This window comes from Leptonotus elevatus, chromosome 16, assembly GCF_054856555.1.
Source record: "Leptonotus elevatus isolate MCC_2025b chromosome 16, RoL_Lele_1.0, whole genome shotgun sequence".
NCBI classification, from domain to species: domain Eukaryota; kingdom Metazoa; phylum Chordata; class Actinopteri; order Syngnathiformes; family Syngnathidae; genus Leptonotus; species Leptonotus elevatus.
Window position 1 is genome coordinate 2,590,001 of NC_141254.1, and position 25,000 is coordinate 2,615,000.

General features: G+C 40.0%; 1 protein-coding gene across 5 annotated transcripts in view; it reads right to left on the minus strand.

Moving 5' to 3' along the window:
• Positions 1-25,000, minus strand: part of arhgap32b (Rho GTPase activating protein 32b) — a 130,145-nt gene that overhangs the window by 2,091 nt on the left and 103,054 nt on the right. For all 5 annotated transcript variants that reach the window (XM_086098565.1, XM_086098564.1, XM_086098562.1 and 2 more), the window contains 12 exons: positions 18,472-18,621; positions 14,847-14,949; positions 11,425-11,569; positions 10,759-10,841; positions 10,389-10,496; positions 8,609-8,754; positions 8,330-8,531; positions 7,903-8,048; positions 7,707-7,781; positions 5,688-6,482; positions 2,177-2,874; positions 1-1,637 (listed from right to left, as the gene is read on the minus strand). The exon at positions 1-1,637 is cut by the window's left edge and continues 2,091 nt beyond it. In XM_086098565.1, coding sequence (XP_085954691.1) covers positions 1-1,637; positions 2,177-2,874; positions 5,688-6,482; positions 7,707-7,781; positions 7,903-8,048; positions 8,330-8,531; positions 8,609-8,754; positions 10,389-10,496; positions 10,759-10,841; positions 11,425-11,569; positions 14,847-14,949; positions 18,472-18,621 — 4,288 coding nt within the window. The remainder of the gene's footprint in view (positions 1,638-2,176; positions 2,875-5,687; positions 6,483-7,706; positions 7,782-7,902; positions 8,049-8,329; positions 8,532-8,608; positions 8,755-10,388; positions 10,497-10,758; positions 10,842-11,424; positions 11,570-14,846; positions 14,950-18,471; positions 18,622-25,000) is intronic.

The following is a 25,000-nucleotide window of genomic DNA, read 5'->3' on the forward strand; positions in this document are numbered from 1 at the left end:
CTTTCCTGCTGCTGGGAGATACTGCTCAGCGTCGCAGGAATGGAATGAGATGATTGGCATTTCTTGGAGCCGCTTTGCCTCGCTGGCACGTCCGACTTTTCTCCCGTTAGACCACCTTGGAGGTGCTTATCACTCTCCAAACATTTGAGGACATTGGGGTCTGAGACCATATGTCTGGGGAGATAGCGACCATCTTTACTCTCAGTTGCACTTGACAAAGCTTTACCCGGATCGGACTTACTGCGCGAATGCAGGGTGTCATAGCCGGCAATGTCAAGAGGTGCGAATGAGCCTACATTGTCATATTGTGAGAGCACAGGACCTTTAATCTTCTGCCTGGCCCTACTCTCTCTACGGATAGACTGCATGCGCAGATATTCAGACTCTTCGGGGTGCCAAGAGAGGTAAGAAGGAACTTCCTTGGCGCTGTGACTCAGTGGCATGTCCTTGCTCACAAAACTGTGCTCCTTTCCAGGTGGGAGAACATTGCGAGCAAGGTAGTGGTACCCTGTCGCCTTTCCGCTGGGTCTGCAAACAACGGTACCGGAATCTCTACAGGCTGAATGGACATGGCGGACACGGATGGTGCCGTAAGGGTCGATGTCATAATAAGGATCCCCCAAGGGGATAGGACCAGAGTATGGACTGTAGCGGTACTGGACTCGCCCATTCTCAAAATAAGGCTGCAGTTGAGTGACGTGATAGTCGGCTTGTGAGGACTGCTGTGGGAGCTGTTGGTAGGGTTTGCACTGATACACGGGTCGATGGTAATAGAACATGTCATCTGGAGGAATTTCAGTCCTTTGGATGGGTACTGTGCGGATAGTGGTGGGGACATTGAGCGAGTGCACTCTGCGAATTGTGGGATAGCCATGGTTTCTGTCATGGTTATAACCCTGATGTCCTGGCGCCCCATAAACACTACGGGTGTTTCCTCTTGCCTTTATAGAATGGTGGTAGGACCTAGGGCCTAAAGTGCTGTATCTATTGTCTACTCGGGCACTGTAAGGTATCTGAGGTTCAGACTTTGACACATACGAGAGGTGCGAGGTGACACTGTTGGGTCTGTAGTGGTGTGGCATGGGCTGTGGACCAATTGAGACAGGCCTCTGCTGGTAATATGCAACTCCTGGAGGCTCACTGAGGACTGATTCACCTTTAGCATGGTAGGGATGTGTGGAAGATTTACGAGGAGAAATAGGAAGGTGAGAAAGGGCGCCCTCCCGATGGCCAGCAGCAGAATTCTCCCCTAAGTTATGGTAAGAAGCTTCATTCTGACTGAGTGCGGCTGTTGCCAGTTTGCTCTCCATAGTGCGGACTGGAGGGGCTGGAGGTGTGGGGTCGTTTTGAGCAAATTCTGAGTAGGGTTGTATTGGATTGACTTCCCATGGCCTATCAACATGCTCCGAAGAGATTGGTGCCACGATTGAAGTGGCCTTTGATAGTGGCTGAGTTTGGGGTTGAATTTGCATGTGGGACGTGTGGTGCTGCATCTGAACTTGACACTGCCGCTGAGTTTGTGTTTGATGTTGGGATGGTGACAACACTGGCCTTTTGGCCTTTGGAGCTGTTGGAGGCTGCTGCACTGATGATAATTTCGGAACACTTATGGTCTTTGTTTCTTTCTTTGGCTGCACCTGAGAAAGTGACATGAATGTTCAGCTGTGAGTACAAGTATCAGACAACAAACAATAATAACTGTAAAGATAGAATGAAAGTGAATACAACCCAGCAAAGTAACCTTCGATTAAGCATCTCATTTATCCTTTTAGTATCAAAATGCACTGTTCCAAATTATGCAAATGATGTTTTTCTCCGTTTTTAAATAGTCTATGCAAATGGCACTTATGATAATTTTCAAATCATCAACTGTCAGAGAATAATTTGAATGTTTTTAAATAAACCTCCCAATGATAAGAGTATATTTTTTTCAAAATTAAAAAGTTTTGTTTTGTTTTTTGGGTTAAATGCACAGTTCCAAATTATTATGCACAGCAGTGTTTCAAGACATTTCATAGGTCACCAAAGTTTTGTTTTGTAGAGCTGCTCAGAACAGACTGCAGGTGTTCTTCAGTCATCTAATTAATTTTTTTTTTGTTAATTCTCATCACAGAGAACAGCTGCTCACATAACTGATGAAGAATAAACTGATGACAAGAACACAAAAGATACTCACCTCAGCAAGGCCTTGCAGAGAGCCTCTGGGGTCTTTGCTGTTGCCACTGGGAATTGGCAGGACTGCGCTGCTCTCAAAAGCCGGTGCACTAATGGTCCCAGGTTTGGTACTGATAATACTAGTACAGACTGAGTCATGTACAACACAGGACTGACTTTCTGGACTCCTTATTGGATAATTCAGGTTAGCTGTACTTTTAGGAAGAGGGGTGGTGACCTTTTTATGAAGCGCATCTGAAGGAAAAGAGTCAATTTCTAGTGATTTTCCAGACAGAGTTGTTGTGACATTGGCACTGTCTGGGGGCCTGGTTGTTATGCTGGTTAACTCAAGTGCCTGCTGTTCTTTCGACGCGCTTGAAGAAGGGGGAACACTTTGGATGGAGGCGACAGACACGCTGTTATTTTGTGACACTGAACTTCCTTGTTCAGCACCCTCTTCATAGGAAGTCTGAAAATGTGGACCTGATGATGCCTGGCCGTCAGAAACATGCGGCTGCGGAGGGGACTCTGGTGTCAGGGGCTCGCCGGAACGAGGTTGGGACTGTATGGAGACTTGCTGTGCTGACTCAGTGAGAACCAGGGCCAACATGCGGGCGGCAGCTTTAGGAGGAGGAGGGGTAGTGCAAGAGTTCGCTGGAGTGTTGAGGGAATGTGTGGTGAAATCCGTTGACTCTGGAGCTCTTCCTTCGAGCAGGGAAACTAAGTGATGTTTGGGAGAGAAAAAAATAGCAATGAAATACATTTCAGGAAGGTAAGCAAGTTTTAATGCAGTGGTTCTTAACCTTGTTGGAGGTACTGAACACCACCTGTTTCCTATGCGCATTCACTGAACCCTTCTTTGTTGAAAAAAATAACAGTTTTTTCCCCCTGAAGACATAGGTTTAAAGTTTACCGGTAAACAGTCTTTTCATCTAATCTGTCTCTCTTCGCCTCAAATTCAGAAAGCGTATACTCTCATCTGTGCATTTTAGGGAAATGTTCCTTTAGTTTTGCTGGACAAGAATTGCTCAACTTGGCATTGCAAATCATGCAGTAAGGATGTTGACTCCCATCCATCACTCAAGTCAACTCTATATTTATAGAGCTGTTTTCTTTAAATAGAACCCAGGAGCAATGAAAAACGATAGATAACCCAGTATTGAACACTGTGGAACACCATACGTTCTGTTATAGAAAGTACATGTGAATTTATATTGCAAATATTCATCCAACCACTTTCATTTTTTGCTCAACACATTTAGTATGAGGGGATTACAGTCAAAGGAATAATACAACGTTCCATTATAACAGTCAAAAGTAGAGCACACCAAATTTCCTGAAGCACATGCCAAGTAATATAGCGTGATTAGTTGCAGCCAATGATGGCCAAGCGGGGTTTATCATCATAATTCATATGAGTCAGGTGTGTGTCCTGAGCTCTGCTGAACCCCTAAGACTGACTCACAGAACCCCTGGGGTTCGGTCGAACCCAGATTAAGAACCAGTTTTAATGTCACGAGAACAGTTCAGAGTTGAGGATGATGCTGCATTACACTTCCAAACCGCTTTATTCCGGTTAATATTGAAATAAATATACTTAAAATCACATTTTAAATATTCCCCAAAGGCTCATGCATTAAATGAATTACCAAAGACTAAAACAAAGGACATTTTTGCTATAATTATACTTAGTTTTAGTTAGTTTTGTAAACATAAAATGTAGTTTCAGTTAATTTTCGGTTATTAAAAAGCATTTTCATTTTTTTTTTTTGAGTAGACGTTCACATTACCTATTAATTATGACTTCATTCTGTCTACTGTGTGGTCATGATGCGTCCACAAAGTGACCCGCATGTGCAGAAGAAGATACAATGTTACACACACTGTGTTTGTGGAAGTAAATACGTATGGTCCAGCATGTCAGGGCCAAGGACTTTTATAAGTCCGTCATCGGGGCTCATATTTTTATCATCTCATATCTACAGAGGAGTGATACAGGAGGAGGTAGAAATAATATTTTGTGAAAATGAGGCGAGCCTGTTCGAGCGCCTAATCTCACGGAGACCTCACCTTTTTTCCCCCTCCCTCTCAATGACATCACGTCATTGCCGCACGTAATAAATGAGCCGTCTGCGTGGCTAAATTACTAATTTCACCAGCACAAATGTCATCTTTATACTTCATGTTTCAAGTGGGATTAAAATAAAATAAAATATTAAGTCACAACTGTTACTTGAAACAACTTTGTCGATTTACATGTGACGTCTCCCGAGCCGTGCGGACCTCGCGGCTGCGTCAAACATAAATCAAGCTTAATGCCCCCGCCCGAGCGGAGCGCATATTGGACTGCTGATGACGTAGAGGTCGGACATATGCAATCTGGCCGTTCAGACTACGGTCGCATTGCAAAAATTCGGATACGCATTCAATCTAGGACCACATATGAAAGTGACCCAGGTCGGATATAAAAAAAAAAATTCAGAATTGAGCCGTTCAGACTGACAAAGTCAGATATAGGTCGCATTTGGGCAAAATAATCCAATCTGGGTCTCATTTGCCTGCAGTGTGAACGTAGCCTTTGTTAGTTTTCGTTAACTTTAATAAACTTGGAGGTGACAGATGCAAACCTAAAACGGCGTATTACGGCCACATATAAATATATTTCTTTTAGAGAGCGGGGCAAAGTTCTAAGAAAATATACTCACAAATTTGCCACTTCATAAAGTGGCAAATTTGCAACTTTATTTAGTGGCAGATTTGCGAGACAAAAACTCAAACTTACAAGAAATACACGTAGCGTACTACTCAGATGTTTGTGCCAATACTTTTTGGTTGGGTTTTCAAATAAGGAAATAGTAATTGCTTTAGCAGAGATTAACCACATCATTAAGCATTCGCACTTTGAAGCGTTCGTTGGGTACTGCCAGTGACAAAGACGCCTCGCTTTACCAAGGTCCACACCCTAAGGATCAAGCATTTATGTTAATATGTTAAAACAAATATTTACTTGTACATTTATGTTTGCAGAATTATTATTTACACATTCATACATTTTGGTATCTTTTTTGTACAAGTAGCTAAGTTGATGTGTCAAATCTGCTGCTCTCAGTCATTCACTTGCATTTACCTAAATTATGCTAGCTTCTGATTGGTTAGTGTTTAGTCATCTGATAGGGGGTTAGGAAGTGTTGTCTCTCTAGCTGCCGTGTATGACGAGTACAGTTTAAATTAAGAATGAATCCGTCTCCATCCTGCCTTTTCATTTTATAAACAGTGTCCCATTAACCACCAATGAATCCTCACATTAGACTATAGCTATCCTACGTGTATTTCTCGTAAGTTTCAGAGTTTTTTCTCTCGCAAATTTGCCACTTTATAAAGTTGCAAATTTAGGACTTTATAAAGTGGCAAATTTGTTTTTTGCACGGAATATTTCCCCCACCCTCTAAAAAATATATATTTATGTGTGGGGCCCTAATACGCCATCGTACAAACCTCTACACTGAAGTGTGAAAAATATTTTATCTTCATACCTTGTTGTTCGTGGCTTCCATGTAACACCTGTTGAACACTGTCCTCTCGCTTTAGCTCTTCACGATCCACACTGTTAAAGTTTGCCAGTTTGGAGTGCAGCTCCATTTGGAAAGCTTCACTTAGAGACGGCTCAGCTTTTACAGAAAGAGGTGAGTCTTTTGGTGCAGTGGGAGGAGATAAAGATTCTGGAGGTTCTGCCTCTGCACTGTCAGGCATCTCTATAGAAAATAGCTCTGAAGTGGCAGAAGTAGCAGTCTTAACACTTCTAATGGGTGACACAGCTTGTGTGGGTTTATCCGTGTAAGAATAGGAAGTGGTGAGTTTCTGGCTTTCCACTTTCTCTCCTGCAGTCAGGTTAAAGTCTGAAGACAGCAAAGATGATGTCAAGTTGTCCAGGAAGGAGGATGAGGTGAGGTCAGATCCATTGGTCTTTCCCCAGAGGCTGCCGGGACTCCTCTTTAAAGTGGAGCCTTCTGCTCCAGCATGCAAATCAACCAAGGGAAACGCATAGGCTGCGTCAGGGAGGCTGCACTGGAAAGACATGGGGTCAAAGTCCAAGGAGGCCATGCCGATGTCTGGTGGGCTGAGGTCTACGTCTTCACCGGCTGAGCGGGGAGGCGAGATTAGAGCGGGTACGCAGATGGGCCCGTCATCTCCGTCACTGTCCTCTGTGGCGCCGAGGTTGTCGTACGAGTTGCAGTGCTGTCGACCGTCCAACAGCTCGCCATTAAACGAGGCTGAAAGGGCGTCACTGCTCGATCGTGGCCGCCGTGGACGGTACACCTTGGACCCTCCTGGGGAAATAAACAAGACAACAATTACAGCGAGTGCACACGTCCACCAAGGCATCTGTGATCTACTAAATCAATATGTGAGCAGCTGCAATTTAACCTATTATTAGCTGAAAGTTAAAAGTTGAAATAATTTCTTCAGGTTCCTAGAGCCAATGTAATGAAATTGTGCATAAACTCTACATATTTCAACCTAATTTGACAATATATCAGTTTGTTTGTTAAGAACTGATTACATCTGGGTACATTTTGGTTTTAAAAGACAATTTTAGAATGGATCAATCTAATCAACGCACTCAAACCCAAAATGTATAAATACGTTTAATAAATTGTCCTGCACTCACCAAAACTTATTTATAATTTTTTTATGCTGGAGCATACAGAAGGCTTTGATGCAGACTTTCCTGAAGGTGGCTTAAAGCAATGGTAGTTATTACAAAAAACGGCCAGCAGGTGACAGCAGGGCCATGTTGTAAACAAGCTCTTTTTGCCAGCGTTTTCAACAGGTTTGTGATTGTGAATAATGTTGAAACTTTGCTATATTCTAATGCTAATCGCTGCAAAACGTAAACGGATACAAATGTACTTTTTTCCTAATGAAAGAAGAGACTCTAATCTTTCTTTTGATAGGTTCCATGTTTTTATAGCAATAGAACACAATATTCTGTGAGCCTTGCAAAATCAGTCAAAATCCAGTAAAACAGCCGGGAGCAAAGGGGGTTGCTTCAGTGAAAATGTGAAAAACTGAAAATTGCCATTAATTGCTATATTTAGATATATAAGTCTTTCTTTAAAATGATCTGTCATTTGTTTTTTTGTTTGTTAGTTTTGTATTTATTTTTTATTTGGGGGGGGGGGTATCTAAAGTACTAGCGGTATCAGTACTAGGTATCGGTGACTACATAAGAGTTGACCGTACTTGTATTGGTCTGGAAAAAAGTGGTATTGAACATGCCTAAATCTAATCTACATGTATAATGTAATGACAATTATTAAATAATTTTACGAATAAAATAAATAATGATTAAATTAAGTAAGATTGAACAGATACACAACCATTTTTAAACTTCACTGTCTGGATTCCAACCAATACATTATACAGAAATTTAAATGACCCCCCCCCCCACCCAAATAAATGCACCAACTAACATCCACTTAAATGAAAATATAAATCTCCTTGGCAAAGGTGATTATTATGGTATAATGAAAAAGGTACGCTGGAATTACCTTCAACATTATGGAGAGAACTCAGTGATTCTTCACTTTTAGCAGATCTTAATGTTGCTGTATCTCCTCGACCACCTGAAACAATTGTTTCATCAAAATGTCAAAAGTATCAGTATTTAGCCCAGTTTGCCCAAATTTTGCTTTTTGCACAATATTAAGGAGAATGACAAAAGCAGTTGAGGAATGAAAGACACACCAGCAAGAGCCATGGCCTTCAGTTCATTTGGCTCACTCGGGTTGCGCTGCAGCTTACGCTTGGACACAGAGGAAGACTTGCCCAGGTTGAAGAAAGAACGCCAACTACCCACAGGAGACTTCTTCGGTTTAACAGGAGTCCTCTTCCTGTCATTAGAAAATACAACTGTTGAATTAGGTATGATACAGACTATTTCGAAGATCTGACAAAAAATGTAAAGGGGTAATAATATACAAAAAGATGACTTTGGAAGATCTGCCTGTGGGGGAGTCCAAATCCAGCATGCAAGATACTAACAATCTGTTGCAAGATCAGTACCTTTGCCCTGCTACTTTTGTGTGGCTTCCAATTTTGTATATGTTAGTCTTCAAAAACATCATTAAACGAACTCTGCAGCAAATGAAAGAAAAAGCGGTAAAAGACAAACCTCTCAGTTGGAAACTCGATGACTGTGTGAAACTTGCCCTGCAGGGCCGCAGGGCCTTCTCCAACCTCAATGTACTTGCTATCTTCTGTGACTGGAGAGTTGATCTGAGCCTGAGTTCTGGCCTGAGCCTCCTCCAAACTTAGAAGTTTGGTAGAGGGTGATGAAACCAACAGGGACTTGGGCCGTGACAATGTGTTATGACCTGCGGATGTGATGTGTTCGTAGAGGCAACAATGAGTCATGGAATGCTTATGCTTGAAGGGATTTTGATGGTTCTACCTGCTCCCTCGCGAATTAGCGAGCTAAGTTTGGTGCTGAAGAGAACATCCACGTGGTTGAGAATGAACTCAACCACAACCGACTGGATTCTGACTTCCATGAAAGCTGCCGTGCCACTGAAGCATGCCGATTCAATCTGTTTTGATCTGGGAAAGCAAACAAAAACAGCCGGCTACAGTTAACGTGTCAAAATTCAATAGAATAGGGTTTGTGATAAAGTCACCTAATTGTGGGAATGCTGGAAACATATGTTGTCTCTAACCTTTATTATTATTATACTTATTATTATAGCATTTTATTCTCCTCACTTGGACTACATTTTAGTACCTTCGATGGTTTGATGCCAACTGACAGATCAGGAAATGGATTATAATTTCACAGAAATTATTAAATGAATGTTGGCTTTCCGCATCAGATGTTTCTTTTCAAAATAAATACGCCATGAGCCATGAATTTGAGCAAGTCAAGTTAGCGCAATCCTTAGAGCAATTGCCTCCCACCACGGAGACCCTGGGTTCAAACCCCGCTTGGACCACATTTTAGTACATTCGATGGTTCAATACCAACTGACTATCATATCAGGAAATTGATTATAATTTCTCTGAAATGATTAAATCCCACCTTAGATAGATTGCAGTTCAATTTGTCTTTTTATTCATTTGTCATTTAACTAAAATTAAAAAGTTTGTAATTTTCACATAATTTATCTTTCAATTTCCTTCACAAGCATTCTTCCAGCATTCTCCCGAAATTTTTGCAGAAATTGCACTTAGTCTAATTCTATGTATGCTTTTCCATTAAAATTAGGGATGTTTGATACCACTTATTTTGAGACCGATACGATACTCAAATCTTCAGTATTCACCGATACCGATACCATTAGTGCTTATGATACATAATATTTCCAAAAAACAATGACAGATACCTTTTCTTTTAAAAATACCTATATATCCCAAATATAAAATTGCTTAAAATTAATGGCAATTATATTTTTTCAATTTGCTCATATAAGTCATTTTGCATAGAGCACACAATAAAATACATTTCCCAAAATAGATAAATAAATTGAAACAAATAATCCAGTGGCCAGGAAAAAAAAGTGTGGTTGTACAACTTCCTATCAAGGAATACAGTGAAATGCAAATAATTCAATTCAATACAATAAATAGTGTTTCGAGTAATTTAGTCATATCTACCATGTTAAGAATTCCTCAAGCTGTATATCTTGTTTTGAAATCCATGCATTTAATTTGGAAGGCTGCGCTGTATTTCCGTTTCCTGTTTCACGTTCTCCGTTCATCATTCATCTCATAGTAGTGCAGTAGTCAAAGACGATATACTATATAATATACAAAGATATGTCTGCACCTCACAGCTAATTGAATTGTTGAGTACAACTGAAGACTTATGTGCTCTCTTACCGGAGCCCCTTGGCGATCAATAATTGCAAAATAACCATTACAGCCTCCCACAAACAGCTCCTTAAATCCATTCAATCCGACAGAGGCTAGTGTCAAGTACATTTCACAGCCTGTACTTTTTAACTTTTACTTAAGTCGTTATTTGAGTGAGTACGTTTACCAAAGTTGTTTTTTGCACAAGTAATTGTACTTTTACTTATGTAGAGAATATCAATATTTTTGCCATCTTTGATTAGCAGTCACTTTGCTCATATTCTGTTAGTATCCCTCCTCATGCATTACAATATTAAAAAAGTCACCACATTTTTTAATCCTTATCACTGCTTTACAAACCATCCTCGAGTAATTGGATATCTCACCTCAGCAGGTTGGGGGCCCAGACAATGGCCAGGTTCTTACTGTGCATGTTGGTGATGTAGCTGAATGCCGCCAGGCGGGAAAGGTGTCTCATGAGAAACTCGAGCGTTCTATAAGAGCAAATATATGAATTAATCTAATTTTTCACATTTTGATATACCAACTATTTGAGTGGATGACACAAAGTTTTCTACTTTCTCTGTATAAATTAAATTCCTAGTGAATTTCCCCTCACATTTGATACTGTGTCATCTGGGACAGGTTTTTAATTTCGCTCTTAAAAAGCATTGGGATTTGCTTGTTATTTTGGCAGAACCTAAACTACTGTTCAAATGCACTTCCTATGTATGCCACACGGAGGCAGTGTCTGACCTGTAATGTGGAGGAGGAAGTTGCTGGATGACGTCATGGATTTTAATAAGTCGCTCTTCATCTGTTGCTGCAGAGACAGCCTCCTGCAGCGTGAACACACACACATGCACATGTTGGACCAGTGTTACTTGTCACCATACAGTAACAGAGCAGAAAGAAGACACATAAGACTCTTAACTCATTCGCTCCCAGCCATTTTCACTGGAGCAACCCCCTTCACTCCCGGTTGTTTTACTGGATTTTGACTGATTTTGCAAGGCCCACAGAATATTGTGTTCAATTACTATAAACACATGGAACCCACCCAAAGAAAGATTAGAGTCTCTTATTTCATCAGGAAAAAAAGCATATTTGTATCTGTTTCTGTTTTGCAGCAGTTAGCTTTAGAATATAGCTAAGTTTCATCATTATTTACAAACCTGTTTAAAACACTGGCAAAAAAGAGCTTGCTGCAACATGGCCCTGGCTGATCTCTTATACTCTGCTGGCACCTGCTGGACGTTTTAACTACCATTGCTTTAACCGACTTCTTCATGTCAGAAGCTAAATCAAAGCCTTCTGTATGCTCTAGCATAAAAAAAACATAAATACGTTTTTTGGGGAGTGAAGGACAAATTATTTTAAAAAACTTATTTATACAAAAACACTGAAATCAAAATTACTTACAGAGAATTTTTCATAGAGCTGATAGGTGAGCAGGGGGTTGGGCAGTTCTCTGAAATAGAGCTTGCACAGCGAACCAACACAGTGGATGTCCTGTACGTAAACATCTTTGGTCAGGTCGGGGATTTGCTCAGAGTCAAACTCGTGCCTAATGAAAGACAAAGACCACATAGACAGAACAAAAGTTGATTTGAACTAACGTCAGGAAAACTGTAACTTGGTTGGACACAGGTCCAATTTCTGAAAAAATATATACATCTGTATATTCAGGTGTGCATATAGAACAATTTGTTTTAAGTAATGTCCCAAGTTTGCAAATATGTGTCCATATGTGAGTAATCCAATTAGTCTGCATTTTATGTATGGAAGAGTAAAACTTACTTCAAGTTAACCATAACCCAAGTAACGCTTGACTGTAAAATAGCGACAATTTTCACTCACTAGTTGTTGTATTCAACAGTGAAAGAAAAATTATTCCACACAGGATATTTGAATGAAGCCGATATTAAGTTTTGTCTCTCAACTCCTCCGCTTGTGCTTGTGTTGCAGTATGCATGAGCTGTGCTTTGAAGCCGGATTGGGTCTATGCCAAGGACTTCCGGATTGAAGGACTAATTCGTCTGTTATCCTGGTCCGTCTATCTCCATGCAAAATTACTGCATTCTTCACAAGATCACTCAACACATACAAAATATTTCGCTGGTGGTATCTGAATGTGATCGTGAATGTGTCTTTATTGACCATCTAGAAATGTTTCAATTTGATATGACCCTTTGAGCGTCGAGTGGAATCTTGTACAAGCCATTTTGGCTTCATTCCCTCCTTGCACTGTTTTTAAATTGTGCTAAAAAAAACAAAAACAAGTAGGAAGCCCAAGTACAAAACCTAAAAACTTCAATCCATAAGGCAGTATTGTACCATGCAGAGTACCAAACAGAGGTGCCAAATCCAGGTCCAGAAAGTAAAAAGCCTGCCACAGTTTGGCTTCAGCCCCTAATGCTAGCTCCCTAGCAGTTAAACGAGCACCATGGGAGCTAAAGCCAAACTGTGGCAGGATTTTTACTTTCTGGACCTAGATTTGGCACCTCTGGTAATACCAAACAGTACTCGCCCCTATTGTGTGTGTGTGTGTGTACGCACGCACACACGCGCACACACGTTTACTTTACAATGATGCTTAGAGCACGACAGTGGCTAATTGCTAATCACACGTTTTTGGTTTAAGGAAGAAGCAGAACTGCGTCCACTTTACCCAGATACAGGATGTTTACACCAATGATGCCCAAGTGTTGCCAAGCAAACCGAGAGGGTCATTGTTGCCCGCCATAGAGAATAAAAGCTTCTATTGTTGAAGATGCTTTGCCATCTGTTTGAACCCCTTGACACACAATACAACGCATGCGATCAAAGTGAAAGTAGAGCGGGTAATTATTCCACATGAAGAGGTCCGTGACTATTCGCAAACACTGCAAATTTTCACGATGCAGAACAAAGACAGATTTCCCCATTTGGCCTAGTTGGCTGTCCAAGCGGCAAGCACACAGAATTTTTTTTTTCTCTTTAAATGGGACACTTTAAATTGTGGCAGTTGTGTGCAGACTTCCATTTAATATGAGCTTTAAAATGAGATTGAATGAGATTGGTTAATTTGGAACCCGTTCACATTATCTCAGCTTTTTTGTAACTTTTTCTCGTTAAAAGATTTTTTTTGTTTTAATTCAATTGAGTTGTAAAGGTTATAGGTAACATAAATTGTGGGAAAAATGCATGACTTCTTGTTGGGGAAGAAGCACGCCACTATGAGTGACAGATTCAAGGTTAGACTGGCTGTGTGTGTGTGTGTGTGAGAGAGTGTGAGAGTGTGAGTGTGAGAGAGAGAGAGAGAGAGAGAGAGAGAGAGAGCGAGAGAGAGAAAGAGAGAGAGAGAGTGTGAGAGAGCGTGAGTGCGAGAGAGAGCGTGAGCGTCAGCGAGAGCGAATGCGTGCATTTGTGACTGTGCGAGCGTGAGCGAATGCGTGCATTTGTGACTGTGCGAGCGTGAGCGAATGCGTGCATTTGTGACTGTGCGAGCGCTCAGTCGCATTATGGACTGTCATTCCCATGACAACGATGGCGCTCACTGATTGGCTGATAACTTGAGGACAAAAACTGGCAAAATTAAAAAATAAATAAATTACTAAATAAATGAATAAATAAAGTGAAAATAAAAACAGATATTATTCAAAACCTAAACACCAAAAAATAAATATAAATGGAAATTTAAAAAAAAGAATCCTTAAATAAAAAATACAAGTAAAAATAAAAAAAGAGATTAAAAAAACAAAAATACATATAAAAATAAATGTTGAAATAAACACAAAAATAAATATATAAATAGAAATAAATATCAATCAATCAATGCTCCATCAGATCGAAATGTTATTCAAATGAGGGGGCGGTCCTAAATCTGTCTTGGATTAGGTATTTTGGGTTGGGTATTGTATTTATTTTTAATTTTGGCAGTTTTGGTCCTCTATAGATAACTACGCAAACTCGGAAGTTACTTTAAAGGCGCAGGCGGCGGTAACGTCTCTGCACTTAAAAAAAAAAAGCAGGAGAGTTGCTGGCACACAACATCAAAGTGGCAAGTCAGAGCACGGTGGCTCTGATTTAAAAAAAAAAAAAAAAAAAGTGAAAACAAAACTCCATTATGAGAAGCACCACTGTGAGATTGCCCCCCCAAAATCAGAGATCCGAACAGATGAAATTAAAAAGCTGAAAAAGTCATATGATGCTTCTCGCACGAAAACGACCTCATGAATGACAGAAAAGCAAAAGGCAACTTGCTCACTCAAAGTGTGAATGCTTAACATGATAATTAAAGCCATTACTATCTCCTTATTTGAAAATCCGACCGAAAAATATTGGCACAAACCTTCGAGGAGAGTAAATTTACCACTCTATAAAGTTGCAAATTTGCCACTTTATAAACTCACAAATTTGCCACTTAATAAAGTCTCAAATTTACAAGTTTTTATAATGATACGAATGGTGAGATCTTATACTGGTATTAACAAAAAAATGTTTTAAATAAGCCCTGCATGTTCTGGGCACAAAAAAAACCCTATAAGGGCGGATAGATGACTAAGAATCCATAGTACTGTATCCTCCATGTTTGTGCTTGTGTACAATAAATAGGAAACCATATTAATGCTCTAAGGAAAATGTGCATCGTGACAGTGCGAGTGGCCAAAAAAACAGTCCACCCCCACTTTGAAATTGCACCCTGCCAAGTGATCCGTCCCTCACATACACAAGAACATTCCAGTCATGTAATGGATATATTTACATGTATAGACACACCGCAGCAAAACATGAATAACAGCTCCCAAACTCGTGTTGCTTTTAATAATCTAGCTCTACTGAAGGGTCAATGAGCCTCCTACCGCAATTTCTGGATATTGGAAGCGATTCCGGAGAGGCGGTAGATGCCATCCACCACACCGTGCTTCTCGATGAACTCGGTGCAGCTCTTGAGGACCTGCGGAACTGCGCACACACAAAAAAAGCATGTCATCACACACTTGCACATACTGTCAATATTTGTTTAGTTGTCGACTCTTCGCTGACTGCTGCAAGTTCAAGGATGGTGCGTGTTTATGTTGTGTGTTCTAAATGAATTTTGGAGACTATTTTGAAAATGAGACTTGCTTTTTCTTTTTGCATTTAAGTAGGAGCAGTCCTTTCCCAGCCTAGGGTGAAAACATTTTAACTTGCTTTCTTGTTTTTTATGCTGCTGAATGAGAAATGGCAGTGGCTAGGGCAGATGAAATATGGAAACCATATTCTGCAAACCTAATCTTTCCCAAAAGACACTTAAGAAGTGGGGGAGAAGCAAACAAATGATATTCATTGAGCTGCAAACCATGAATCAGAGAGTTATTTTTCTGTGTAAATATTAGAGATAAGGTTTTAAAAGATTCCCAGGCCTCCCCCCACAGCTCAAATATTCAAGGATGAAAAAAATTCCACACACAGCAAGACTGATGAGTTGGGCTGGGGGATGAAATATTTTTTGGAAACTAGCAGGCATTCTACAGCCCATAAGAGAAGTTGTACAAATCCTAGTACTTCATGCAGACTTTTTAATCATAAAAAATGATAAATTATGTTATGAAGCTCTTCACAATCTGTGTTACACATATTTTTAAATAAAGTCAAACACAGATTGATATTCAAGGAATTCCAAGTACTTATATTTGTGTTTAGCATGTCCAGAGGTTATCATTTATTACCAAATGGTATGGCTTCATTCACAGGGGTCAAGGATAAACACAAAACTCCAAAATTCTGATTTACTACAACATGACTGTGTGGTACCAGGAAATAGAGTCGTCGAGGCCTGAAATTTATTGCCGACAACACATAAGGGCTGACAAAAAATAAATAAAAAATCCATACTTATGTTAAAGGTTTATTGTGCTATTTTCCAAAAATTCCAATTCTAACGTGCAAGTACTCCAAAGTGGCTCACTCCAAGTGGCTCTAAGTTAATATATTTTTTCTAAATTAATTTACAGCTCAGCGCACAGAGCTAACATGGCATCTATCTATCACAAATAGCGAGAGGCAATGGTAATAAACAGGAGCTTCAAGAACATGTAGAAATCTTCACAAATTAATACACTTAATAAGCATTTCTGGTTAGTATGATGTACAGTATTTTAAATTATGCATGCTTTTGTAATGTTATTAGCTAAATATTGCCACAATGTAGCCTCTGACTTCAAAACGCACACAATGTTGTGGTTGGACTTTTTCTATCGAACATATTTTAAATTGTTATTGATCATGTGTCTATTGCAATACATATTGATATTGAATTATTGCCCATCCCAAGTTTCTATAATTGCGACATGACAGCACTGGCAGTAAGAGGGAATCAAGTCAGAAAAACCCCCACACTGAAGGCCTGGTTACCAAATGCAGAAATCATCACAGCTGCCCATTCCTGTTTTACAGAGACTAGAGTATTTCATTGGTGTTAGAGGAACTTCCGTTACTTTAATAGGGTTCAATCCTACTTCTTGTAAACATCAGTAATGAAGACTGTGGCTTGGAATAATTACAACCATTCCCTACTTTCTAATCACTATCTGAATTTTTATATAGTAGTAGTAGTAGTTCTATAATTGGGTCATCGGTCAAATGATAAATATATAGTTTGTAGTTTTCTATAGTTTGTGTCTTCTTCCTTTGCCGTTGTGGCACACACAGAATGGGAGAGGTCGGAAGACAACTACTGTCAGATGCTAAAAAAACAGTACTTTAAATTCAACGTGATAGTACTAACCATTGGAAATCCCATTATGATTTATTGATAAAGCATAAACTGACTCATCGCTAGTTTTTACAATTAACGGTGTTTTTTAATAACCACAGCCGTTCAACAACACCGGTTATTTCCGCTCACAACAGTCTGTCAAAACTCACGTGCGCTGCAAAATGTGCCATGCGGCATAGTTCATAGCTCTTCTGTTTCCACACGGCACATTTAGCGGGCGCACAACAACACAGGACTCAGCCTTGCTGGATAGGCCAGAGGCCGAGACTTTTGAAGCCGCGGGGCTGCCATCTTGGGACTCCTAAGAAACGTATCTTGGCATACGCATTATGGCTGCAAATTGCCTACATGTGTAGCAGTTAACTGCACAAAATCGCCAGTTTAAAGGCTGTGGATGAACATTTCACCTGTAAGTATGATTAAAATGGAAAGAAATGGAAAGAAATTGAAAGATGAAAGAAAATGATATATATATTTTTTTAATGAAAGAAAAAGAGGGTACATACTGCCCACTTCTTATACATAGTACCCAGGCCCTATTTTAAGAGCTATGTCTAATCTGTACGTGAGGCGCCTATAGTATATACAGTATTCTGCTCACGAGATGGGAGCACCAAGATGGCTGCCCTGTGGCTTCAACGGCTTGTGCGGATGTGTATGGGCTATCTAGTAAATAATACAGATCAGTGGGGTCAGCTAACTATCGCTATGACAGAGCTAACGGCAGAACAGGCAGACACACTAGATTGCAACGAAAACAAGTTATTTCCTCCTAAAAATGGCTGAAGTTGGCAGCGTGGGAGCACTGCAAAACATGCCGGCGAGCTGTCTCGGTGAAGGGTTCAAATACATGGAATCTCAGGCAGCATCTGCGGGATCACCATGGCGATAATTTGATAACATGCTCACATTCCTACACTATAATTTGAACTAAAATTACGGTAAAGTGTCATTTGGCCCTGATGTAGAGGCTCTGCAGAGTTTGTTTTTCAGAAGGGAAATATGTTGTTTCACTGTTAAGTGTATTATTTATGTTCAGAGGTGGCAAACCCAGGTCCAGAAATTAAAAACCCTGCCACAGTTTGGCTTTAACCCCGGGTGCTAGCTAGCTAGCTCCCTAGCTAGCTCCCCGGGTGCTTGTTTACTTGCTAGGGAGCTAGCTAGCTAGCACAAGTGGCTAAAGCCAAACTGTGGTAGGGTTTTTACTTTCTGGACCTGAATTTGCCATCTCTGTTTATGTTTCAAATGGCAGCTACTTTATATTTTATCATTCAGTTATTTATTTTCACTTTGTTAAAATAAATCTAAAGTTAAAGCCAATTTGAGCTTTTCAAGTTCTGAAATTATATTTCTTTTTTACTTATTTGTGTGCTGTATTTGTTTTAAAAGGCAGCAACTTTTTTATTATTATTTTGAGTTATGTATTGTTGTTTAAAATAAACATTTTCAAAGAATGCTGATGTGATTTTTATGTTTATAAGAATAACCGTAAAACTGTGGGGGGGTTTTCTCAGACTATAATCGTACACCAAAATCTGAAACTGTTGCACCTCCAGTGCCCGCTGTATGGTGGTCTCACTAGTCTTGTGCTATGTGGTGAGATTTGCCTGATAATGTGCTACTTTAAAAATGTATGTAGAACTGATTATAAATTTCCCTATACTTCTGCAGAACTGAGGGAGAACAAATCAAAATCAATGAGAGGTTTTGGAGAGTGACTCTCTCACCATCATGTCCAGAGTTGAGGAGGTGTTCCCCTAGGTCGCAGCCAAACACCCTCTCCCGAAGGATGCCCCTCTGCTTCAGCTTCTGTTTGGTGGGTCTGGACTTCATGAAGGAGCGCAAAAAGGTGATCAGCTTGCCATGCTTCTTCGACACTGAGGACGGAAGGTAAGCAAGACTGATATGAGAACCCCTAAACATAAAGTACAAAAGCTCAACTTTTACTCCTACACTGTCAAATTCTACACAAGCAACTCAGTTCTGTCACTTTTGCTTCGTTCCATAAAATCAAACATGAGTCAGTTGAGATATCTTGGTTAGCACACATCTTTACATTGCTTGAAATGATCCAGACTGGCTGAAAGACATAAGGAAGAAGAGAGTTGTGTGTCTCCAGAGGTCAGACAGAGACTCTCCATCTGCTTCATGTCAGGATAGATGACAGCCGGCTAACTGCTTTACACTGCTGATCATCCAGCTGCGTAAAATAAAAGTAATTTTAGTATTGCTATGCTTTAATTTGGCTCTTTTCTGCCTTGTACATTTATAACTGAGACTTCTTATGGGGATAGCAGTAATCTTTGCGGTTCACAGCTGACTAGGAAGCGTTTGGGATCAAATTGGCGCCTCCAAATATGAAAAGTGTGAAGTGCGCTCTGGTTGAGGATGAGATCCTGCCCTAAGTGGAGGAGTTCAAGTGTCTTCGCGCCTTGTTCACGAGTGAGGGAATAATGGAGCAGGAGATTATTTAAAAAGATTATTCATCCAGTAAAACAATTGAGAAGAGATTCTCATTAGTAATGCTGACCAGGCAATGATGTGGACAAGCGGTGAACAAACAAATTTTTGTCTTGGGGCCACTTTGTAGCTACAACTTCCCTCACAGGGCCATTATGATGGCAAAACTAAATACATGTTTAATCTTCTTATCGAATTATTGCATACTGTATACGCAACAAATTGATTGATTACTAATTTTGAAATTTAAAGTCATGGAGTCTCTAGATTCACCACTCTACTTAACTGTACACTGACTTTTAGTCCCCAAAATGGATTTACGGAAATATAGGTTAAGTTTTCCATGATGTAAAGCTATAGCATATTTTGCTAGATTTCTCCTGTCTGATGGTAGTCCTCTTACAAGCTTACAAACACAAAACAGACATTGCAGCATTCATTGGCAATTTCCAAGAATGCTGGGATGCGACAATATCATGGCTAGTAAACAAGCTGGAAAACATTTGACCAAGAACCACAGAAAACAATAGAAACACATATAAGGACATGGATATTCATTTGTGTTCATTTTTAAACACACTTAAGTGGTTTATAATCAGATGGCCTTTTTAGTCATAAATCTTTGACATGTGGCAGTCTGGTGCAGGGTGGGGATCCAGATGATGATAGCTGGGGAAATTTGAGCCAGCAGCCCGGCATTTGAATATAAAACAGATAATATCCAGACAGGATAGAGCTCAACAGGAGTTGTAGCCTAAGGACCACTGGCAGGTTTAAGTTGCAGCTTGTGTGTGACAAAATTGTTCCCCTCGGAGGCTTGGCTTTGACAAGAAGAAAGGGGGGGGGGGGGGGTTAGGACATTGTGCCAAGCATCACAGCAGAAAACAATTATCCACGTAATGGCAAATGCTCTTTCTTTTCCCTGCTTCAACCCAAAAGCCACAGCCCTGTCAATGCAATCTTAGAAAGACTTTTCAGAGGGAGCATTTGGGCACGAAAATTCCAGCGCCATAGAAACGCATCGGTGATGTCCGTAGAAACAAAGAAAAGGCTTTAGCCGGAGTTATCTGATACAACTACTGTGTGCCACTTTGCCCTGAATACAAAAATCAACATAATTGTCTTAAGTCTATTCACTTTTACTGAAACCCCCTCTGGATTCAACAGTTGGACACACCCAGTTACTGTATTTGCTCAAGCGGGAAACTTTAACTGCTCGCCTGTAACAAATGTCTGACGTTAATTGTTGTTTAAATGTTCACTATGACTGCTTAACTACTGTATCAATAAACACACGCAAAAAAAAGAAATGATTAAATCTTAATAATGGGCTACAGTTAAAGTCCATACTAGGTTTGTCTTATAAAGCAAATGTGCATATTCATTTTGTTTATTTTATTGCAATCACTAGCAAAGAATGCCATGAAACAAGTACAACCACAGAAACAATTATGAACAATAAAGTGTCCAATACATGTCTTCCAGTTTTAACGGATCAATGACAATCAATCGACTCAACACTTATTTCAGCCAGTAGGAGGACAGAAGGACCATTATTTACAGTTGATATTTGTGCTAGCTGCTAACCTAATTTCATTGCACTGTATGGCTAATAAGATAAAGGTTTTTTTTCCCTATCAAGAGATTTCAGGGTACAAAAATAATTTGACAAACATCTGTTTGGATGATCACATATCCTTAATGGCATGTCGTAAAATGCAACTTAATTTGTAAAATTCTGACCCCTAAAGACTTTACAGACCAGTCCCGACCAAGCCATGTGACCCATTTACGAGATCGGTTTTGAACTTAGTGGTAGAAAATTCTTGAACCGAGGTGTGTAGATAAAATACTGTAAGCGTAATCTCTTTATAGATCAAACAAATGAACACAAGCCTAATTACATTTAGGAATAAATAGTAAATAAAAAGGATAACAATATTGACAATTTTCCCGTCGGACTGCGAAGACCATTCATTGCACTCAAGAGGTTCGCATCGCTGTCTTCGTTCGCCAAAGAGTTAATTACCGGAAAGTACGACTTTGAAATGTACATTCAGAGAGTTGCTGCGTGAAAATGCACTATGATATACTCGTAATATTCAAGAATATCGTCTTACCTTGCTTCCACAGTACATTACCAACTAGACTCGCCCCCGGTGTTCTACAACAGAATAAAGTCCAACCATACGTTCGGGCTTTTTCCTTCCGCGACCGTAAAACTGTAGTAAAGTGGACAAATCCTACATCCGGGAGCAAGATGTAAATCTTCAAACAAACAAACAAAAAAACAAAAAACGTAGACCACGGTGTTCTCTTTGCTCTGTCAGCTAATATCTTCACACGCGTGCAACCACAATACGAGCGAGCGCCTGCGCGTAAGCATTGGTTTGCATACCGACTCGTGCTGCCTTCACGTGCTCCAAAATATATGGAACATTTCAGACCTACACTCGGGGATACATTTCCGAAAACTTTTCTTTATTATTATTGTTTTAATTGAAAAGAACACCTAAGGTAAAGGGATCCCATCGGCATGTGACGGGGTGTCAAGCTTGTTTTCATCGACGGCCACACTGTAGTAATGGCTGACCTTGTGGGTTATAACTGAAACCACACACAGCATTGTACTGCTATAGTTGTACTACGCCCAAATGCTGATTTAGTACCTGGCGTAAATTCACATTTCGGTTCACATTCAGTACAGCGAAATGCCACACAAATTGCCTATTTTGTGTGTAAACAGGTACAGTTCTAATGAAATTTAAAATGAACATCAAATGCTCAAATCATTTTTTAAGTAAATGATTGAAGCAGATGCGTAATAACAACAATATGGACACTTTAAATACTTATATTATAACAACTGTCATACTTTATTGGCCTTTATTGGCATTTATTATCACTTGTTACATTAAATGCTGCTTGAAGTTGTGTTTGGAATGCACTACTTAAACAACAACATATAGCTGGCTATGACATCTGCTAGCCAGAAGCTGAGTTGCACTCTGTTTACAGACTAGGCATGTGGTTAAGCACCAGTTATGCGTCTTGTCCCTTTCTGAATATGTTCTGTGTGGGAAGATTGAACGCTTTCAACCCTATAATCACACCATCATATTACATATTTGCCCCTGCATCACATGACATAGGGCCATTTCTGGTCCATGGGTTCTTGAGTTTGACACCTGTGCACAAAGCTATTGCATTCAGGTCTAACTGCTTTAACATAAACATAGTACATACAGTATATGGGTTGCATGTAGCTCCAGTACAATCTTTAAATCTACTCTTACAAGTGAACTATGCTGATCCATTACTTTGGCAGAACTGTTTTTAAATGACTCATGAGCCTAGTTGCCCCTTTGACCTACTCTCCCTTTTATGACAGGCCAGCTGTATTTCGTTTTCATGTTTGCCACCAGAATTCTTTTTTTTTTTTTTTTTAAACATAATCCCCAAACTATTGTGACTAAATTCAGAAGACATACGCTAGAATCCTAAATTACTGACACCCAATTTAATGATTGATTACTGTCAAATACTAGCATTTTAATTGTTGTATACACTGACTTTCTTTCAACTTTCTCCTGCATTGGCGTCCCACTGCTTCCCGGGAATCATTGTAATTCCTGAAATTAGTCGTTAAAGGAAACACGTTGAGCCAAATCAAAGCTAAACTGATTTGTTGATGGTCAAGGATCATGAGATTGTATTCAGACTCTTCCACTTCATGTGACTTCAACTTGACATTCACACTCCACTCCTTTCAAATAAATTAATGTCCAAGTATGTGACATTCTATTAATTGAATGTGATACTGGGGGGGGGGGGGGTTATTCTTAAATTTAGGGCTTTTGTTTAATGGTTTACAATTCCAACAAATCCATCTCCAATAATAGCGAAGTATGGACCACAACCACATACAATCAGCACAAAAACAGTGACATCTTACAAGTGTGTTGTATGACGTATTTACTGTATACCAATAAGCCCCAAGAGCCGGTTAAATTTTGGATATAAATGGTTAATTCAATTTGAAATTCTTCATTCCTTTTCAAAGTGACTGAACACTAAGCTTATGTGCAAGTAGGACTGGGCAATAAATCAAATTAATTCGATACATCGTCATTTTAAAAATCGAATCGTTGAAAATTTGCTAAATCGTGAAATTGAGTTTTATCGTCTGGCTTATTAAAAGCTGTTATGTTCTGTTACATCTAAATATTATTGTGAGTTGTAATTTTGCAATGGTTTACAAGACATGTTCACAATAGCGACCAACTAGAGCAAGCATTAACTTTATCATCCACTGATGCCATCACACCACAACAAAAAAGGTAAGGTATTTTTTATTATTTAAATAGTGTATAGGGTGTGAATGTAAGAAACATAAATATAAATTAAAGTATGAATTTTCTGTTTTAGGAGCTTGGGAACGGATTAATTGCATTTACATTATTTCCTATGGGAAAAAAATGTTTCAGAGGTTGAAAAAATTCGGACTTTGAACACTTCGCAGGAACGAATTATGTTCAAACTCCGAGGTACCACTGTATTACTAATCATAAACTCCTCTCTGCGTTGACATATGCAGCAAGAAAAAAACACCAACACCAGCCTCCACCAAACTGAGATGCAGTCGTAAAGATTACTCTTGCGGAGAGACAAGTTACACAAGGGACCTGGAGAATTTCACAGCCCAGAGCTGGAGCACCAGGAAATGAGCTGGGATCCTTTGGAACTACAGGAACAAATCAGACTCAGTCTCTCACACATTCTCTATTCAATCACTTCCTTCCTCCTTCACATAACCAGCTGTTTGAGCTCATTCAGTATATGCTCAAGCAGCTGCCCAAATCATAGGTCCCCAGACATGACAATAGGCGTGGAAATGAAGGGGTCGCTCAACATCTGGGTCAGCAACTGGTAGGTCTATTGGACTGTCAAAGTAGAAGAATAAGAAGGCCATTTTCATCATTAAATGAATGGCAATAATACAGTACAAGTATATACAGTACACCTCATTCCTAGACCATGAGCCTTCGCCTGAATTATGGCTTCCGGTTTAAACAAGAACCAGCGTTATGTTTACATCAGGGGTGCTCAAGTTTGGTCCTCGAGAGCCCCTATCCAGCCTGTTTTCCATGTTTCCCTCCAGCAGCACAGCTGAAACTAATGATCAGCTCGTGTGTTAGTGGAGAGAAACATGGAAAACAGGCTGGATAGGGGCTCTCGAGGACCTAACTTGAGCACCCCTGGTTTACATGGTAACTGGAGACTCAATGTGAGAATGCTGTCATAGCTTAAAAGAGAAAACATTTCAGTCCCGCTTCCTAATGTAGCGGGGGGGGGGGGGGGGGTCATGTACTTCGCACTGCGTGGTAACCACATGACATACTGTATGTGCTCCAGAAAAACAAAGTAAAACCCAGGGGTGGCAAATCCAGGTCCAGAAAGTAAAAACCCTACCAGTTTGGCTTTAGTCCCAGGTGCTAGCTAGCTAGCTAGCGTCCTAACTAGTTTCCATGGTGCTTACATGAGAGTCCTCAGGAATACGTAAGATGGATACCCTGTTTGCATTGTGAAGACTGTAAATTTCCGCGCAGCGGCCACTGCAACGTTTGCATTTGAAGTCACAGGTCTCTCTTTATCATGGTTATTAACTGTCTCGTATACTATCAGTTTTCTTTATTACGCTGGGGCAGCGCAACAATTAGGAGAGTGTAGATTGGATCTAGGAAGAGCAAGTACATTTTTTTCCCAATGCTTGAAGTTCCCTACAGGAATGTGCTC